Raw genomic sequence first — 16482 nt, forward strand, 5'->3', positions numbered from 1 at the left:
TGTCCTCCTGGAGTCTCCCTCTTCTTTCATATTTATTCTCTGTCCTTTATTATATCATCTCCAGTCTCCTCACTGTGTATGCGTTTTCTATGCTGCTTAACAAATTACCCCCAACTTAGTGACTCAAAGAATACCCATTTACTGGCTCACAGTTCTCTTGAGTACTGTAATCAAGACTCTATGTGTTGACAGAACAGTATACAAATAAATCAATGTAAGAGAACAGAACCCAGCAATAGACCCACTCTAACAGCAGTATGCTTGACTGATTCTTTAAAAAGGATAAAATCAATTCAATGGAGGAAGAAAAGCTTTTCATCAAAATTAAAACTTTTGTTCTATAAAGCACCCTATTAATAAGATGAAAATATAAGCCACGCACTGGGAGAAAGTATTTGCAAATCACACGTCTAAAAAAGGCAGAGCTCAGCTGGGTGCCCTGCTCGGTGTCTGATAAGGCTGAAGTCACAGCATGCATCAGCTATGTTGTCATTTAGAGGCTTTTTTAAAAGGAATCCACTTCCAAGTTCTTGAAGGTTGTTGGCAGAATGCAGTTCCCTGCGGTTGTACTACTGAAGTCCTGGTTTTCTTGCTGACGACACGTCAGCCAGTGATCTCTCTCAGTTCCTGGAGGCTCCTTTCAGGTCCTCAGAACATGGTCCTTCGACTACAAAGCCAACTATGGAGAATCTTCGTGTTGAAACTCTTATATTTTGAATCTTTCACCAGGAAGAGTTCAGTCCCTTCAAAGAATCACCTGCTTAGCTTAAGCCCACCAAGAATGATCTCCCTTCCTTAAAGCTAGTCGTGTCATAATACACACCCTAATTATAGCGCTGACTATCCCGTCATAGGCATGGGTCCTTTCTACACTCAAAGAGAGCAAGTTGTACAAGGGTATGGATCACTGGGAGTCTTCTTAGAATTCTGCCTGCCATCCTGCTCCATAAACTCCCAACCTGGGATGAATCAGTCCATCTACCCACCGCCATAGCTCGTCCACTGAGCACTGCTGAATAAAGTCACAAAATTATGTGATTTGTTGCTACACAGACATATATTAATAATTTTGAACAGTAGATCTTTCGTCAGTGCTTTCACATGACCTTCCATAACAACATTTCCTGTTTCTCTTGTCCCCAAAAAGTTATTCTATGTCCTGTCACCAAGTCCCTGTAATAAGCTACCCACATCCTCTCCCCTGCCCCAAGAACTTGACTTTGTCTTCAACTTTCCAAAGTAAGGCTATTAGTCCACAAATTTGGATGAACTTTTCCAAATCAGGTAGCCAGAGTATTGAAGCTTCAGCTTCAGCATCAGTCCTTCCAGTGAAGAAAAGCCGACTCATCCGAAAAGACCCTAATGCTGGGAAAGACTGAAGGCAAAAGGAGAAGCGGGCAGCAGAGGATGAGATGGTTAGATAGCATCACCGACTCAATGGACATGAGTGTGAGCAAACTCCAAGAGATAGTGAAGGACAAGGAAGCCTGACGTGCTGCAGTCCATGGAGTTGCAAAGGGTCAGATACGAGTTAGCTACTGAACAACAACAACAATCCAAATATACCTTCTTTGGCTCTCCTTTTTCTTAGTATTAGAGGAAAAGAGCTTTCCTCTGTCCAGGGCTGATTCCAGCATCTCTGTGTTCTGATTGAAAGAAGTTTTTGTTTTTTTTTTTCCTTCCAATAGCTTCTTTCCTTATATATTACATTTTTAATCGTCTTCTTTCTATTTCTTTCTGATCTTTCTCATACTTTGAAAGCCTAACTTCTAGATAGAGTGAATTATCCTATGCCCACTTCACTTCTTCACATCCCATTTCTTTTACACCCACTTATAACACTATAGTTCAGATTCTTTCTACAGCACTTCCTGGAAACTTTTTTGGGAAAGATCACCAGTACATAGCAAAGATCACCAAAAACTAGCAAAGGAAGAAAAACAGGTTAACTCTCAACTTTGGGAGGGGCAAAAATAAAAATTTGGCCGCAGAAAGTATTCATGTAGTCGTAATATCTGTACTCACTATTGACTAATCAAACGTGGTGTTTATAACTTAAAATAGGGGATTGGGAGCTATGAAAGAGCTAAATTTACAGTAAATAGAAAGTCACTTATTAATATCTAAAATTAACCACAGCATGCCAGTATAACCATATTCTGTAGAAACACATCATTAAATACCAAAAGAAAATGCAGAGTCAGTGGTTTCTCTAAACAGAGATTAGGGGGATCAGGATAGATGAAACAATGCTGTTTTTCAGACTTTTTTGTTGATTTGTTTCATTTAACTTCATGTATGCATTTGATTTTTTAAAACATTTTTCTTTAAAGGAAAAGGCACAGTCCAAGCAGAGGGGAAATTTTTCAGGCAAGTTTTCAGGGAACTGAACTAAATGATTAGTTTCTGGTTGCTGATTAATCCACACGTCATTTACAAATACCAATAAGTGTCGATTCCCACAACGAAAGTGGAATCTGACCTGCCAAAGAGCATCAGTGTCTATGAGCTTGAGAAATAAAGGTTCAGGTAAGAGCATAGCCACATCCTATTAATGTCGAGGCTGTTTATTCCCGGGTTTTAATACCACAGAGGCCAGAGAATACATAGAAGTGTTGGAGGGAACCAGGAAATGTGCTCATTCAATGTAAACCCCTTCGTCCTTTGTAGTATGGTACACTGAGCACCTTGGACAAATAAACATCTCAGCTTCAGTCATTCCTGCACCTGGAACATGAGCAAAACCTTGTAAGGTTTTTCTGAGGATAGAAAATAACACATACATGTCACGTGTCTGTAGAGTGCGTGGCACATTCATGTGTTCAATACAATGGTTCATGAAAAAATAAATAGCATTAATAATAATGTTGGGGGCTTCCATGGTGGCTCAGATGGTGAAGAATCTGCCTGCAATGCAGGAGACCCAGGATCAATTCCTGGGTCAGGAAGATCCCCTGGAGAAGGGATGGCAACCCACTCCAGTTTTCTTGCCTGGAGGATCCCATGGACAGAGAAGCCTGGTGGGTTACAGTCCATGGGGTCTCAAAGAGTCAGACACAACTGAGCAACTAACACACACCCACACGCAATAATAATGTTAATACCGTTCCCTGTATTTGTGGGGTTTTACTGGTTTTTTTGAGCTTCCCAGGTGGCACTAGTGGTAAAGAACCTACCTACCAATGCAGGAGACTTGAGAGATGCAGGTTCAATCCCTGGGTTGGTAAGATCCCCTGTAGAAGGGCACGACAGCCCACTCCAGTATACTTTTCCTGGAGAATCCCATGGACAGGGGAACCTGGCAGGCTGCGGTCCAAAGGGTCACAGAGATTCAGGCACGACAAGTGACTTACCATATACGCGTGCACACTGGTTTATTTTCCACATTATCTCTCTCAATTTCCTTGATGTTTAGTTAGTTTCTAAGCAGAATACTGGTCAGAGGACTGAGCACACAACTTAGGATAAACTCCTGTTGAAAAGGTATCATGAGATGCATTAAAAGTCCAAGTTGCCTCAGAACAATATGGGATAAGTGAGGCAGGGCGAGGCATAGTGCAAGACCAGAACGCTTCAGCTGCACCATGACTTTCGTATTTTCAGTGTTGTTGGATTTGCTGTGAACCAAAATCCAAGTGTTACAACTATGGAAGGAATGGGTTCAAGGCACCTTCAGCTGATGCTTTAGAATTCACATCAAGGGCTTTATGTGATTGTTCCTGGAGGCATAGGCAGAGGATATAATGTTCTTGTATTTTTCCTGTTTTTTTTAAAACTCCAACAATCAAAAGGTCATCATTTGTTGTAATGATGCTATAATTAAGTTGTGGTAAACGATAGCATTTGTAGATTTTCTTACCAGAATTGATTCATAAAATGAATACAGTCCCAGCAGTTTATGTTAACATAATTAAATGGAAATGTAATTCTAACTGAGTTTGCTTATTTAATTGAAAATTACTGGGTTATGAGCACTCTTACATTTCTATCAAAATTGGTGTAAACCTAGAATTACATGAACTATCCATTCAGATGCAGCGTATGTAAGGCTCTGTTGCTAGGTGGCAAATATGTCTCTTACAGCACATGCAGACTGATCACGCGAGAGCACATGCTTTTAGTGAGTTTCCCGCTAACTGCTTTTCTCTTTCCTCTGCAGCCATTGGTTTAGCCCTGGGGCTAGGACAGAGCATGGCCAGGTAAGGAACATTCTAACCCAAAAGGAAGCTACTCAGTCTTTTGAATATTTAACTATTTCCCTTTAAGATAGTAGATCAACTTTATGAGAAAGGATAACATCCTAGCTTATTTAAAAAGGAGTCCACTGTGCCGGTGCGAATGCGCTGACCAAGGGAATGATTGTCAGTAAGCATCAGCGTTGTTTACCTCGCTTCTCCCTTCCTCAGCACACACGTCACCTCCGTGGAAAGGCCCTAGAGTTCACTTTAGAGTTTATAGGACTTCCTCATTTCCATACGTTTTTCACAAAGGCACGAAAATAGTACCTATGCTTTAAACAATTGTTTTATTATTAAACTAGATTAGCCAGCAAGAGAATATTTTTACTTTTTGAAGTTTATAAGATGATAAGACTTTCTTACACTTTATGCTGTATTCTAGGTGAGATTTTACTTTTTTTTTTAATTTCTTGCTAGTTTCATGGCAGCACAATGATTAGATGACTTAGCAAGAACTTAACATTCATTCTGATTAACTCTACATATAAAATAAGTTGTCTGTTTTCTTTGTCTGTTGAATGTGATGGTTCTCTCTCTGCAGTGTGGTAAGGTAATGTAGGGCTTAAACTATTGATAAGTTTTAAAGCATATATGTTTTAGGCTTTGCATTCTTGCTAAGCCTTTTTTCTTTTTTCACTGTGGATTATAAGAGTTATTTTTTGAATGAGTCAATAATATATGCATAGAAAGGCCTCAGATTCTCAGGGATCATTTCTTCTGAGGGATATGTAGGTAGGTAGAAGAGGAGATTGTACTTGGTGGTGGTAACTTGTAACAATACTATATGTATTGATGATATCTTATTTCTTAGGTTGGTCAACAGGTACTAGAGTTGGTTGCACATGCCATATTTCTTTTTTCGTATAAAAGGAAAGTGCCACATACTTCATTATGAACTATAATGTATTTCGTAATACACATGTACCTAATCAAAGAAAAATATGTCAATGCAGATTTAATGATTTTTTTTATAAACTTGGCTCTTTTCCTTGAGAGTGATGTGTACTTTTAAATATATTTCTCACATTAATAATAGAATATGTACTACTATTTCTGGACTTTCCTGGTGGCTCAGTGATAAGGAATCTGCCTGCCAGTGAAGGAGACGTGGGTTCTATCCCTGGGTCAGAAAGATCCCCTGGAGAAGAAACTGGCACCCACTCCAATATTCTTGCCTGGGAAATCGTGTGGACAGAGGGGCCTGGTATGCTATAGTCCATCAGGTCGCAAAGAGTCAGATGCGACTTAGTGACTAAATGACAACAACCAGTATATGTTTCTAAAGTTTTGCAAGTTAACTTGACTAAGTTGCTTCTGGGGTATGTCTATTCAGAATGTAATTATTATATAATTATGTCAATGATTCAGCATTCCCAAATGGTTCATACCCTCTGTGTTTATATAAGATTCTGCTTCCAGTAGTAAGTCACCTCAGGATATAGTTTATCCCCAAATAAGATTTTTTTAAATAAATAATTTTATATTCTCTGTTGTTCTGTAGTCACTAAGTCAAGTTTCCCTGTCCTTCACTATCTCCAGGAATTTATTCAAACTCATGGTCCATTGAGTCAGTGATGCCATCCAACCATTTCATCCTCTGTTGCCCACTTCTACTCATGCCATCAGTCTTTCCCAGCATTAGGGTCTTTTCCAGTGAGTCAGCTCTTTGCATCAGGTGGCCAAAATGCTGGAGCTTCAGCACCAGTACTTCCAATTAGTATTCAGGTTGGTTTCTTTCAGGATTGACTGGTTTGATCTTCTTGCTGTCCAAGGGACTCTCAAGAGTTGTCTCTAGCGCCACAATTGAAAGTGAAAGAAAGAATCAGTTCTTTGGCATTCAGCCTTCTTTATGGTCCAACTCTTATGTCCATACGTGACTAAGGGAAAACCCATAACTTTGACTATACAGACCTTTGTCAGTGAAGTGATGTCTCTGCTTTTTAGTAGACTGTTTCATGTAGGTTTATCATGGCTTTTTTTCAAGGAGCATTTCATGGTTGCAGTCACCATCTGCAGTGATTTTGGAGCCCAAGAAAATAAAATCTGTCACTATCCACTTTTTCCCCATCTATTTGTCATGAAGTGATGGGACCAGCTGCCATCATGTTTGTTTTTTGAACGTTGAGTTTTAAGCCAGCTTTGTGACTCTCCTCTTTTACCTTCATTAAGAAGCTCTTCAGTCCCTCTTCGCCTTCTGCCATTAGACTAGTATCATCTTCATATCTTAGGTTGTTGGTATTTCTCCTGGCAATATTGATTCTGGCTTGTGATTTATCCAGCCCAACATTTCACATGATGTACTCTGCATATAAGTTAAAGAAGCAGGGTGAAAATACACAGTATTAATGTGCTCCTTTCTCAATTTTGAACCAGTCTGTTGTTCCATGTCTGGTTCTAGCTGTTGCTTCTTGACCTGCATACACATTTCTCAGGAGGCAGGTGAGGTGGTCTGGTATTCCCATCTCTTGAAGAATTTTCCATAGTTTGTTGTGATACACAGAGTCCAAGGCTTTAGTGTAGTCAATGAAGTAGAAGTAGATGTTTTTCTAGAGTTCTTTTGCTTTTTCTATGATTCAGTGGATGTTGGCAGTTTGATCTCTGATTCCTCTGCCTTTTCTAAATCCAGTTTGTACATCTGTAAGTTCTTGGTTCATATACTATTGAAGCCTAGTTTGAAGGATTTTGAGCATTACCTTGCTAACATATGAAATGAGCACAGTTGTGCGGTGGTTTGAACATTCTTTGGGATTGGAGTGAAAACTGACCTTTTCCAATCCTGTGGCTATTGCTGAGTTTTCCAAATGTGCTGGTATATTGAGTGCAGCACTTTCACAGCATCATCTCTGAGGATTTTTAAATAACTTGATTGGAATTCTATCACCTCCAGTAGCTTTGTTCATAGTAAAGAGGCCCACTTGACTTCACGCTCCAGGATATCTGGATCTAGGTGAGGGACCATGCCATCGTGGTTATTCAGGACATTAAGACCTTTTTCGTGTACTTCTGTGTATTCTTGCCACCTGTTCTTAATATCTTCTGCTTCTGTTAGATCTTTGCCATTTCTGTCCTTTATCGAGCCCATCTTTGCATGAAATGTTCCCTTGGTATCTCCAGTTTTCTTGAAGAGAACTCTAGTATTTCCCAATCTGTTTTCCTCTCTTTCTTTGCATTGTTCACTTAAGAAGGCTTTCTTAACTGTCCTTGGTATTCTCTGGAACCCTGCATTCATTTGAGTATATCTTTCCCTTTCTTCTTTGCCCTCCACTTCTATTCTTTTATCAACTATTTGTAAGGCCTCCTCAAACAACCACTTTGGTTTCTATTTCTGTTTCTTGGGATGGTTTTGGTCTAGAATTTGAGAAATACTAAAGTGATGTTATAAATCTGAGCTTTAGATTATAATCTAACTGCAGTTAAAACTTTTTTCTGCAGTTAAAAATTAACAAATAGCTAATATGATATAGACAAGAAAGTTGATGCATCATTTTAAAAATTTTTAAATATTTGAAACAGATTTTTGGATTAGCCTTTGGCTTAAGCTTTGATATACCATTTCAGATTTTAATCCTGTCTAGATAGGTTATTAGTTAAGGAATACAGTTGATTCTTGCTTGTTGTGGTAGCTGTAGTCTATGAGGTTGGTAAGAACCCTAAAGTAGCAAATACTGAAAAAACTGCTTCCAGGAAAAATACATGGTTAGGTTCCTGAGAACCTCTGGCCACATTTTCATTAACTGATCAATACATATCTTTGTTTGATGTGTATTTCTGTTTAAAGACACCATATTTAATACATGTTATTGATTTGTTAGCATTGAACTCATGGCCAGCAGCGCTGTAACTTATGCCTGAAGGGAGCTTGTCTAATGAACATATTTTCTCTATAAGGTCCATCACAATTCTCTTGCACTGGGGAAGGCCAGACTGCAGGTCAGCCCTGTACTAGAAGGCTGTTTTAAACAATGAAGGTGAAAACAAGAAGACAGAAATGCTTTAAAAATAAATAAATAAATAAATGATGTAGCATTGAACGGACCAGGCAAAAGACACTTGTTTACAGTAAGAGAGCCGAAGCGAGAAGACAGATATCGTCTTGTCCGACCTCAGCTGAGAACATGCAGTAACGGGAATTCAGATTTCCCCCATTCTGTGCATGTCTGCCAATGACTCCAGAAGCACCAGAAGTACTGATTTGGGCATTACAAGGACACTTTAGCAAATGGGTGAATTTGTGAATACAGAATCAGTGAATAATGAGAAACAGTTTGCACATGTATGTGTGTATATAGAAGCACATACAAACTACTCATGTTTTGAGGGATTTAAAATGTCTTATTTCAGCTTATAACTAGCCCAGTGAAAGTGCTCGTTGCTCAGTCATGTCCAACTCTTTGCAACCCCATGGACTGTAGCCCAGCTCCGTCCATGTGGATTCTCCAGGCAAGAATACTGGAGTGGGTTGCCATTTCCTTCTCCAGAGAATCTTTCCAACCAAGGGTTCAAACCCAAGTCTCCCACATTGCAGCAGATTCTTTACCATCTAAGCCACCAGGGAATCCCAGTGAACTATTGGCTAAATCTTAGGTCCAAGTGATAGAATGCAAGACCATGAAGAAATAAAATCCTTCAATATATTGTTGAATGAATGACTATCAGCATGCATGATCACCCTTTTTTTTTCCCCATATCAACTTACCAACATAAAGAAATGATAGTATTAACCTCACTTTTGAAATCCCAGCCCTCACTGCTTTCCCCCATCTTATGATTCCTTTTTGTTCTCTAATATGAAGTCCCATTTCATTTACACCATGCTCACCTAACATTTCTTTTTTACACATTTAGTAAATTACTATTGTCCATCAGTCATTACCTATCAAGTACTCTTTATTTTTACAAAAAGAGATATTTGTTTAAAAAAAAAACACATAACTTTTCCTCTAAGGTGGTTAAAATGTGGGTAGGAAAGCAGTAATTATAGTGTATTGATAAATGTTGAAGGAAACCACTGGGAGGGCATCATAGAGACCACAGAAGCGACATGTGAAAGTTGGTTTAGAAGTGGAAGTAAGGAGACAGAAGCAGCTCTAAGCAGCCTCATTTGTGTGTGTATGTGTGTTTTAATGGTGAGGGTTTTCATCCTTGAATATCTAATAGTATGACATTTTGAATGAGTTTACTAGTATCTTAAGGAGCCATAGGTCCTTGTTTAGAGATTATTTAGGTCTCCTCCTAAGGTGAGGACCCTGTGAAAGGCCAAGTATGGAGAGATTTGAAATTCTTTTGTAGACACTTGAGAAGGTCCCTGAAAAGTGGCTGCTAACAGAAACAGTCTTGAGCTTGAATCCTTTCTAAATATCAGGAGATTATTGCTGTGGAGCAGGAATTCTGCTCTTTGCTTCCTTCTTCCTCTTGTGTTAGGAATGGGAAACTTTTAATAATCTTTTTAAAATAAGAATAGCCACAGAATCCTCAGCTCCCTTTGTGCCGCAGGAGCAGCCATGATATGCGTGGAACATTTCTCTTCCTTGTTTTTGTTCAGCAATTTTTTAAATTGTGTACCTTTTGTAAGACCTCACACTGTACTAGCTTTTGTGTTTATGAATGTCTGTGTCATTCTTACGTGAGTCATTTTTTAATATACATCTGCAGGTCACTAAATAAGGGACTTGTCTCTCCGCTTGGCCTAAGTCCAGCAATCTGAGAGCTGGAGGTAAGAAGCACTTCGCACCATATTCAGAAGTTCTGTTATTAACTGGAGTTGACATTGTTGAGTCAGAACCCTGAACACTGACCTCACTTGTGACACTGATAGGAGTCCAAGGAAGACAGGAAACGTTAGCAATAAGAGGAGTGAAGACTCTCCCCAAACCTGATGAGCTTCTCTTGCTTGTCAGAGCAGAGCTCCAGGCCTCTTGTGTCTTATCATCAGTTCCTAATCTGATTCCCTCTCCCCACCCCAGCCCTCTGCCACCCTTTGTTTGTGTGTTTGTTCTTTGGGGCAGAGCAGACACATGTTGGGAACCTTTCAAATGCAAATAACATGTTTTCTATTCAAATAACTCTGGATTAATTTTTTCATCTTTGCCCCCTTACAAGATCTAGGTTCCCGTATTAACTTGTTAAATTCATGACCCAGAGATCTGAGCCTGTATTTTTTTCTCTGAGCTTCATTTTGTGTGATGACTTTTTAATATAGGTGAATTATATTAAATAATTCCAATATTTGTCCCTACAAAGCCCATCAAAGCTGTACATTTGAGGAAGAAATTCTCATGTGACTCTAATAGAAGGATCTCTGACCTCAGAGTTCCATACATCGCCTAACATTTATTTTTGTCATTGTAGTTGCATTGTTTTTTTTTTTTAATTAAATTGTTGAATTCCTTTATTTCAGACAAGTATGTTTGGGACTTTTTGTGTTCTTTGTTTAAACTGTTTTAACACAAATAACAGGAATAGTGGTCCCATATCTATCTTTTATCTAAAAATTAGAAAACTTAGTTAACTACTATATTAATTGAAAGCGGTGGTAGAGATTTTATCATGTCACCTCTAGCTATCTGTGTCACAAATGTTGGTTTGAATATGTTTTTTTACAAAGGCACTAGAATTAGAAATGCCAAAGTAATTCATTTTTTTATTTTATTTTCAGAAGCAATTTAGTTTTCATGGTACGAAGTGTTTCTCCGTTGAAACACTTTCAGATTAATGGACTTAAGATAAACTGTTGCTATTTTCTATAAGTAGTAATAATGAGATACTGTTTCAGCTACATATCAGATACTAGATTTCATTGCCTGTTTCTTTATCTCATTCATTCATTCAACAAATATTTATTAAACACTAAAAATGTCTCAGACACTGTGCTGGGCTTTGGAGACACAGGCAGATTGAATAACTGAAGCAAAGGGCCAAAGGTGAGCAAGAATATGGTACACATTCCAAACTAAAAAAGTTCAGAATGGCTGGAATATATTATTTACAAGTAAGGAGGTTAGGTTGGGGTAGGAAGAAGCATAATAAATTGCAAGTTTAGAAATACAATCAAATTATGTAGGGCCATGAGAGCCTTGTGTAAGATTTGGGAGGGGGGTGTTATCTAAGAAGAATAATGTTATAACATCTAGTTTTAGAATGACTGGCTTCAATGTAGAGAGTGGACTTAGATGGGAGCAAGGCTGGAGGCAGGGAGGCCTACTGGAGAGACCACTACAGGTGAGGGAAACGCCAGACTGATATGTGGTTCATGGGGATGGAAAGAAGCAGATATTTAGGAGAAATTTAAGGTAGACTTATTGAGTTAAGACATTCCTGAAATAATGATCTAACAGCATTCTTTGTGATCTAATTAAGTTCTATTCCTTCTCAAAGATGGCCAAATGTGGCTAGTAATTGACTCTAAATGTTGTCATTAGACAGTTCAAAGCAGTTATATCATTAAAAGTTATTGATACCGGTCAGACAATAGCCACTGACAATCAGGTTCATTAATTATAATTGTAGCATTTGAACCATTTACTCGGCACTTTTTATGTTCTGCTCTTAGTGCTAACTGTTCTACGTGGTTATCTTATTTGACACTCACGGCAACCTTACAGGTGGATAGTATTGTTATCTCCATTTTCCAGGTGGAAACTGGGACTTAGAGATAATTACACAGCTTATAAATTGGTAGACCTGTTTTTAAAACCTAGCGACTTGTTACTGGTACAGCTGGGATTCGAACCCAGATCTATCTTGCACTATTACTGCTCTAAGATTTCTATTTTTATTAGGGTTAATTTCTAATATGCTGCACAACTTCTCATTAGCCCAGTCTTGCATATAATCACATTTCTGCATATCCAAGATAAGCTACAGTCTGAGTATACACATAGCAAAAAGTATTGACTACTTGCTTTTCTTTCTTTCCAATTAGTTAGAGTAAAGCAAGTGTGAAGGGGAGTTGGGTGGTGAGGCATTTTGAGGAGGCAGTCAGATATATATTTTTTCTAATTATGTATTTCCAAGCCAGTAATTTCTTTGAAAAGGAATGTTTTTAAGTGTTTCTTTACCATGTTAGGCCACTAAATACGGAGAAGTAAGATTAGATATTTTATGTCATCAGAGGTGACAAAGCCCTGAAAAACTCACAGCTGAATGCAGTGGTAGAGCATTGGAGAAGAGAGGTTACGTGACTTTGACCAGGACCACCAAGAGAGCCAGAATTAGAACTGAGTTCTAGACCTCCAGCTCTAGGCGGTATATTAAGTGACTCTGAGCACTGTTCAGCTGTCAAGGAAGCATTGGCATCTCCTAGTGACATTTTCAGAAGCGTGTCAGTGGCATCTCTAGCAAAATTAGTCATCTTCATTTTAAGAAAAACCGGTAAAAAGAAAAAAGTAATGCAAGTGAATAAATACAGCCCCTTTGAATGAGAAGCATACTTTTCTACTTACGAAATAATGTAATGAAAATATTTTTGTTTCTACAACTTTGTTTTAAACACTTTGGATAGCATCAGCTCCTGAGAGATAACCGAGCTGAAAGAGGACACAAGAAAAACTGTTCTGTGAAAACAGCCAGCAGGTAAGCAATTTAAAATCACCTTTTCTCCTGATCATTGAATCGTGTAATTTTTTTTCCCATGCCAGTATGAATGGTGGTTTAGTCACTAAGTCGTGTCCTACTCTTGCTGTATGAACTGTAGCCCACCAGGCTCCTCTGTCCCTGGGATTTCCCAGGCAAGAATACTGGAGTGGCTTGCCATTTCCTTCTCCAGTGGATCTTCCCAACCCAGGGATCAAACCCTGGTCTCCTGCATTGCAGGCAGATTCTTTATCCACTGAGCCACCAGGGAATCCACTATGAATATGATGAGTTATAGTTAGGGTGCCTTTGGCTCTAAAGTATCAGCATTATTTTATGTGTCATTTATCAGACTCTACTTCAGGATTACTAGTAATGAATAGAAATATATCATTTTATTTGTATTTTTTAAAGGTGATGAAAAATAAAGAATGCATTTTTAGAAGAAAATCTCTGTTCATAATCCATAGCTTATGAATTTTAGATAAGGATTAGGAATAATTATTTTTAACTATAAAAAATAGAATTAATCTTTTCCCCAAAACTTAAATGGTTTTGTGAGAGGGCAACATGCATATTTATTCTAATAATATATAAATAAGTATATAGAAAATACACTCTTTTTTAAAAGTGCTTAGGGTTATATTGCTTAGTCAATGCTATTTTTTTTTTCATATTAGAAAGAAGTACCCCCAGTTTATTGTTTTAGACAGCACATTTCCAAATTTTGCATGTGGTGTTTCTAAAGACTTCATTTTTACTTTGGTGAAAATAGCTATCAGAATATTGATCAGAACAACTGCCCTGAGATTTACACTAACCCAACTTTTAACAAGATAACTGACCTTGGCAGCCCCTCTCTTCTGTCTCATTGTTAGGGTGCTTGCCACTGTTTTTAATACTCCCAAGCAAGCTATGTAACTTCCAAGTACCATGTTGTACAAACTAACCCTGACTGAGAACCCACTAGGTATCTGCAGAAGCTAACATAAATCCTATTTAGACAGTCAAAAACTATCACACATAATAAGTTGACTGTCAGGTCAGTGATAGTCAACATAAAACTAATACAGTTACCCCTAAGAAGGTCAGATCCTAAAATTATAAAGTATGGATTAAAGAAATTTTAGACAGATTATAAATAACTATGGGTGACATGTTTATAGAAATAAAATAAGCAAGCAACAGATCACTGTTAGAATTGTTCAAGCAGAAATGAATCAAAAGCATATAATTATTAGAAATGAGAAGTATGATTGTGAAATGGAGATAGAGCTGAAGAAGTAGGCTAGAATGTAGCATAAAAATATTGAATAAGGTGATGGAAAAATGAAAGAATGGTTAAGAGACACAGAAAAGGTCTAAGATATATGTGATCAGAGGTTTTGATGGAGAGTACAGAAAGGCTGAAAAAAAACATGATGTTGAAGAGATGTTGGCTAAGAATTCCCAAAACAGCTAAAAGTTATAAATCTATACAGAAAGCACAATGAATACCAGCTAGAATAAACAAAAAGAAATCCACATCTAGTAGCATACTGAAGTACTCCAAAAACAAAGATATCTTAAAAGAATCCAGAGATAAGAGATGAATTACTACAAAGGAATGTACCTCACCAGATTTCTGGGTATCAACAATGATACCAGAGACAGTGGACAAGTCTGCAGAGTACTGGGTGAAAATACATTGTCAGCATAGAACTGTGTACCTAGAAAAAAACATCTTTCACATACGAAGATGAAATAAAAACAGTTTAAGATTTTCAAAAACTAAGAAAGTTTCCTCCCGACACTTGCTAGAAGACTTTTTACAAGATGTATTTCAAGAGAATGATCTCCCCAGAAAGTCCAAGATGAAAAAATGAATACTAAGCCAATAAATGGTTAAAGATTTCAGTAAATTTAAACAACTATTGTTTATATAAATTGATAATTATAATGTGTAATTTATAAAGCTTTTCAAAAGACAATCTAAGATAATGGAAAATAACAGCATATTAGATTGACAATGCTGATGATGATAAAGTCTAACTTAAAGTCCTTGAATTGTTTGGGAATGTTTACTTCATTGGTCAGTTAAGAGATGACTTGATAAGATTATATTAAGTATTCATGGCAAAATATCATAAATAACCACTAAATCAAAAAAAATAGAGTATGTAAATTCCAAGCCGATTGGCAGAGGTGGGGTTGAATGGAATAAAATATTACTCCCCTTAAAAAATCCATTTAAAAAGTCAAGAAGGAAAAAGAAGCATAGAGAAAATGGAACCCAGAGGGAAAAAAAAATTTGAAAACTGAGTCAAATGCCATGTATTAGTAACTATAATAAATATTTATGGATTAAATTTGTTAAAAACAAAGCTAAGCAGATTTGGTTTTTTAAAGTGCAACTATATGTTCTTTATAAGAGACATACCTGAAATAATGCCAAAAGAAAGTTGGAAAACTAAAAGATGGAAGAGCATGTATCAGATATACTGTAAAAGAGAGCTCTCATACCAAACAAACCGACTTGAGAACAAAAGCCTTAACAAGCTTAAGAAAATCATTATTTAATGATAAAAGGTTCAACTTACCAAAATTGATATTTTATTAATATATATTATATCAATACATATAATTTATATACAGTATTAATATATATTATAATATAATGTTTATTTTATTAATAAAATCATTAATTAAAAATGATTTTATTATTTTGTATATTAAAATATATAAGGTAAATATTAATATCAATGAATGGAGAAACTCACTAACCCACCATCTTGGTGCTCCCACTTCAGTAGAACATTCATATTACTGATAGCTTAAGCATAACAAACGATTAACAAACAATGTTATTATATAAGCCCTTTCACCCACATACATTCTTCTCAAAGACACATGTGATATTTTCAAAAATTTACCACTTAACAGGCCAAAGGTACTACCAACAAATTTTAATGAATATGTATCATAAAGAACATATTCTTTAACTTGAATATGATTAAGGAAAATCATTTAGAAAAATAATTTTTTAAAGTTTGAAATTAAAAATACAGTTTAAAATAACTCATTTCAAAAAAATCATAATGATAATACCTTAACTTGTGGGTGCGTTAAGATGGTAGTTAGAGGAAACTTGACTACTTGAAAGTTTTATATTAGAAATTTGGTCCCAGTTCCTGTTGCAAGTTCAGGATTCTCAATTATAAGATTACTGATTCTAAACTATAAGATACCTGCTTCTGTCTTCTAAGATCAACCCAGCAGGTATTTAGGAAGAGAAAATAAGCAGAAATCTACAAGACGTTTCCAGTATTAAGATAACCATGGATGCGTGCTAAGTCACTTCAGTCATGTCTCTTTGTGACCCCATGGACTGTACCCCGCCCAGGCTCCTCTGTCCGTGGGATTCTCCAGGCAAGAATATTGGAGTGGGTTGCCATTTGCTCCTCAGAGGACCTTTCTGACCAGGGATCAAACCCGCATCTCTTACGTCTGCTGCACAGGCGGGCAGGTTCTTTGCTGTTAGTGCCACCGGGAAGCCAGGAGGGGGATGCTCTTTTGAAATTGTGTTTGTGAGATGAGGATACACAAAATGTGCTTGTGTGCTCTGACTGAGGCAAGAGGCAGTTCAGCCTGAGTGAGGGAAGAAGAAGATGTGAGCAGAACCTTTGGAATTCTT

At 37.3% G+C, this 16482-nt stretch overlaps 1 protein-coding gene across 5 annotated transcripts in view; it reads left to right on the plus strand.

The window, feature by feature from the left end:
• Positions 1–16482, plus strand: part of GPATCH2 (G-patch domain containing 2) — a 190468-nt gene that overhangs the window by 129431 nt on the left and 44555 nt on the right. For 3 of the 5 annotated variants that reach the window (XM_006076191.4, XM_025286090.3, XM_044943182.2), the window contains exons 7-8: positions 4160–4199; positions 12739–12809. The exons of 1 other annotated variant lie outside the window; for it this stretch is intronic. In XM_006076191.4, coding sequence (XP_006076253.3) covers positions 4160–4199; positions 12739–12809 — 111 coding nt within the window. The remainder of the gene's footprint in view (positions 1–4159; positions 4200–12738; positions 12810–16482) is intronic. One more of the 5 variants, XM_025286089.3, reaches the window with a different exon arrangement.

Source organism: Bubalus bubalis, chromosome 5 (assembly GCF_019923935.1).
Source record: "Bubalus bubalis isolate 160015118507 breed Murrah chromosome 5, NDDB_SH_1, whole genome shotgun sequence".
Taxonomy (NCBI): domain Eukaryota; kingdom Metazoa; phylum Chordata; class Mammalia; order Artiodactyla; family Bovidae; genus Bubalus; species Bubalus bubalis.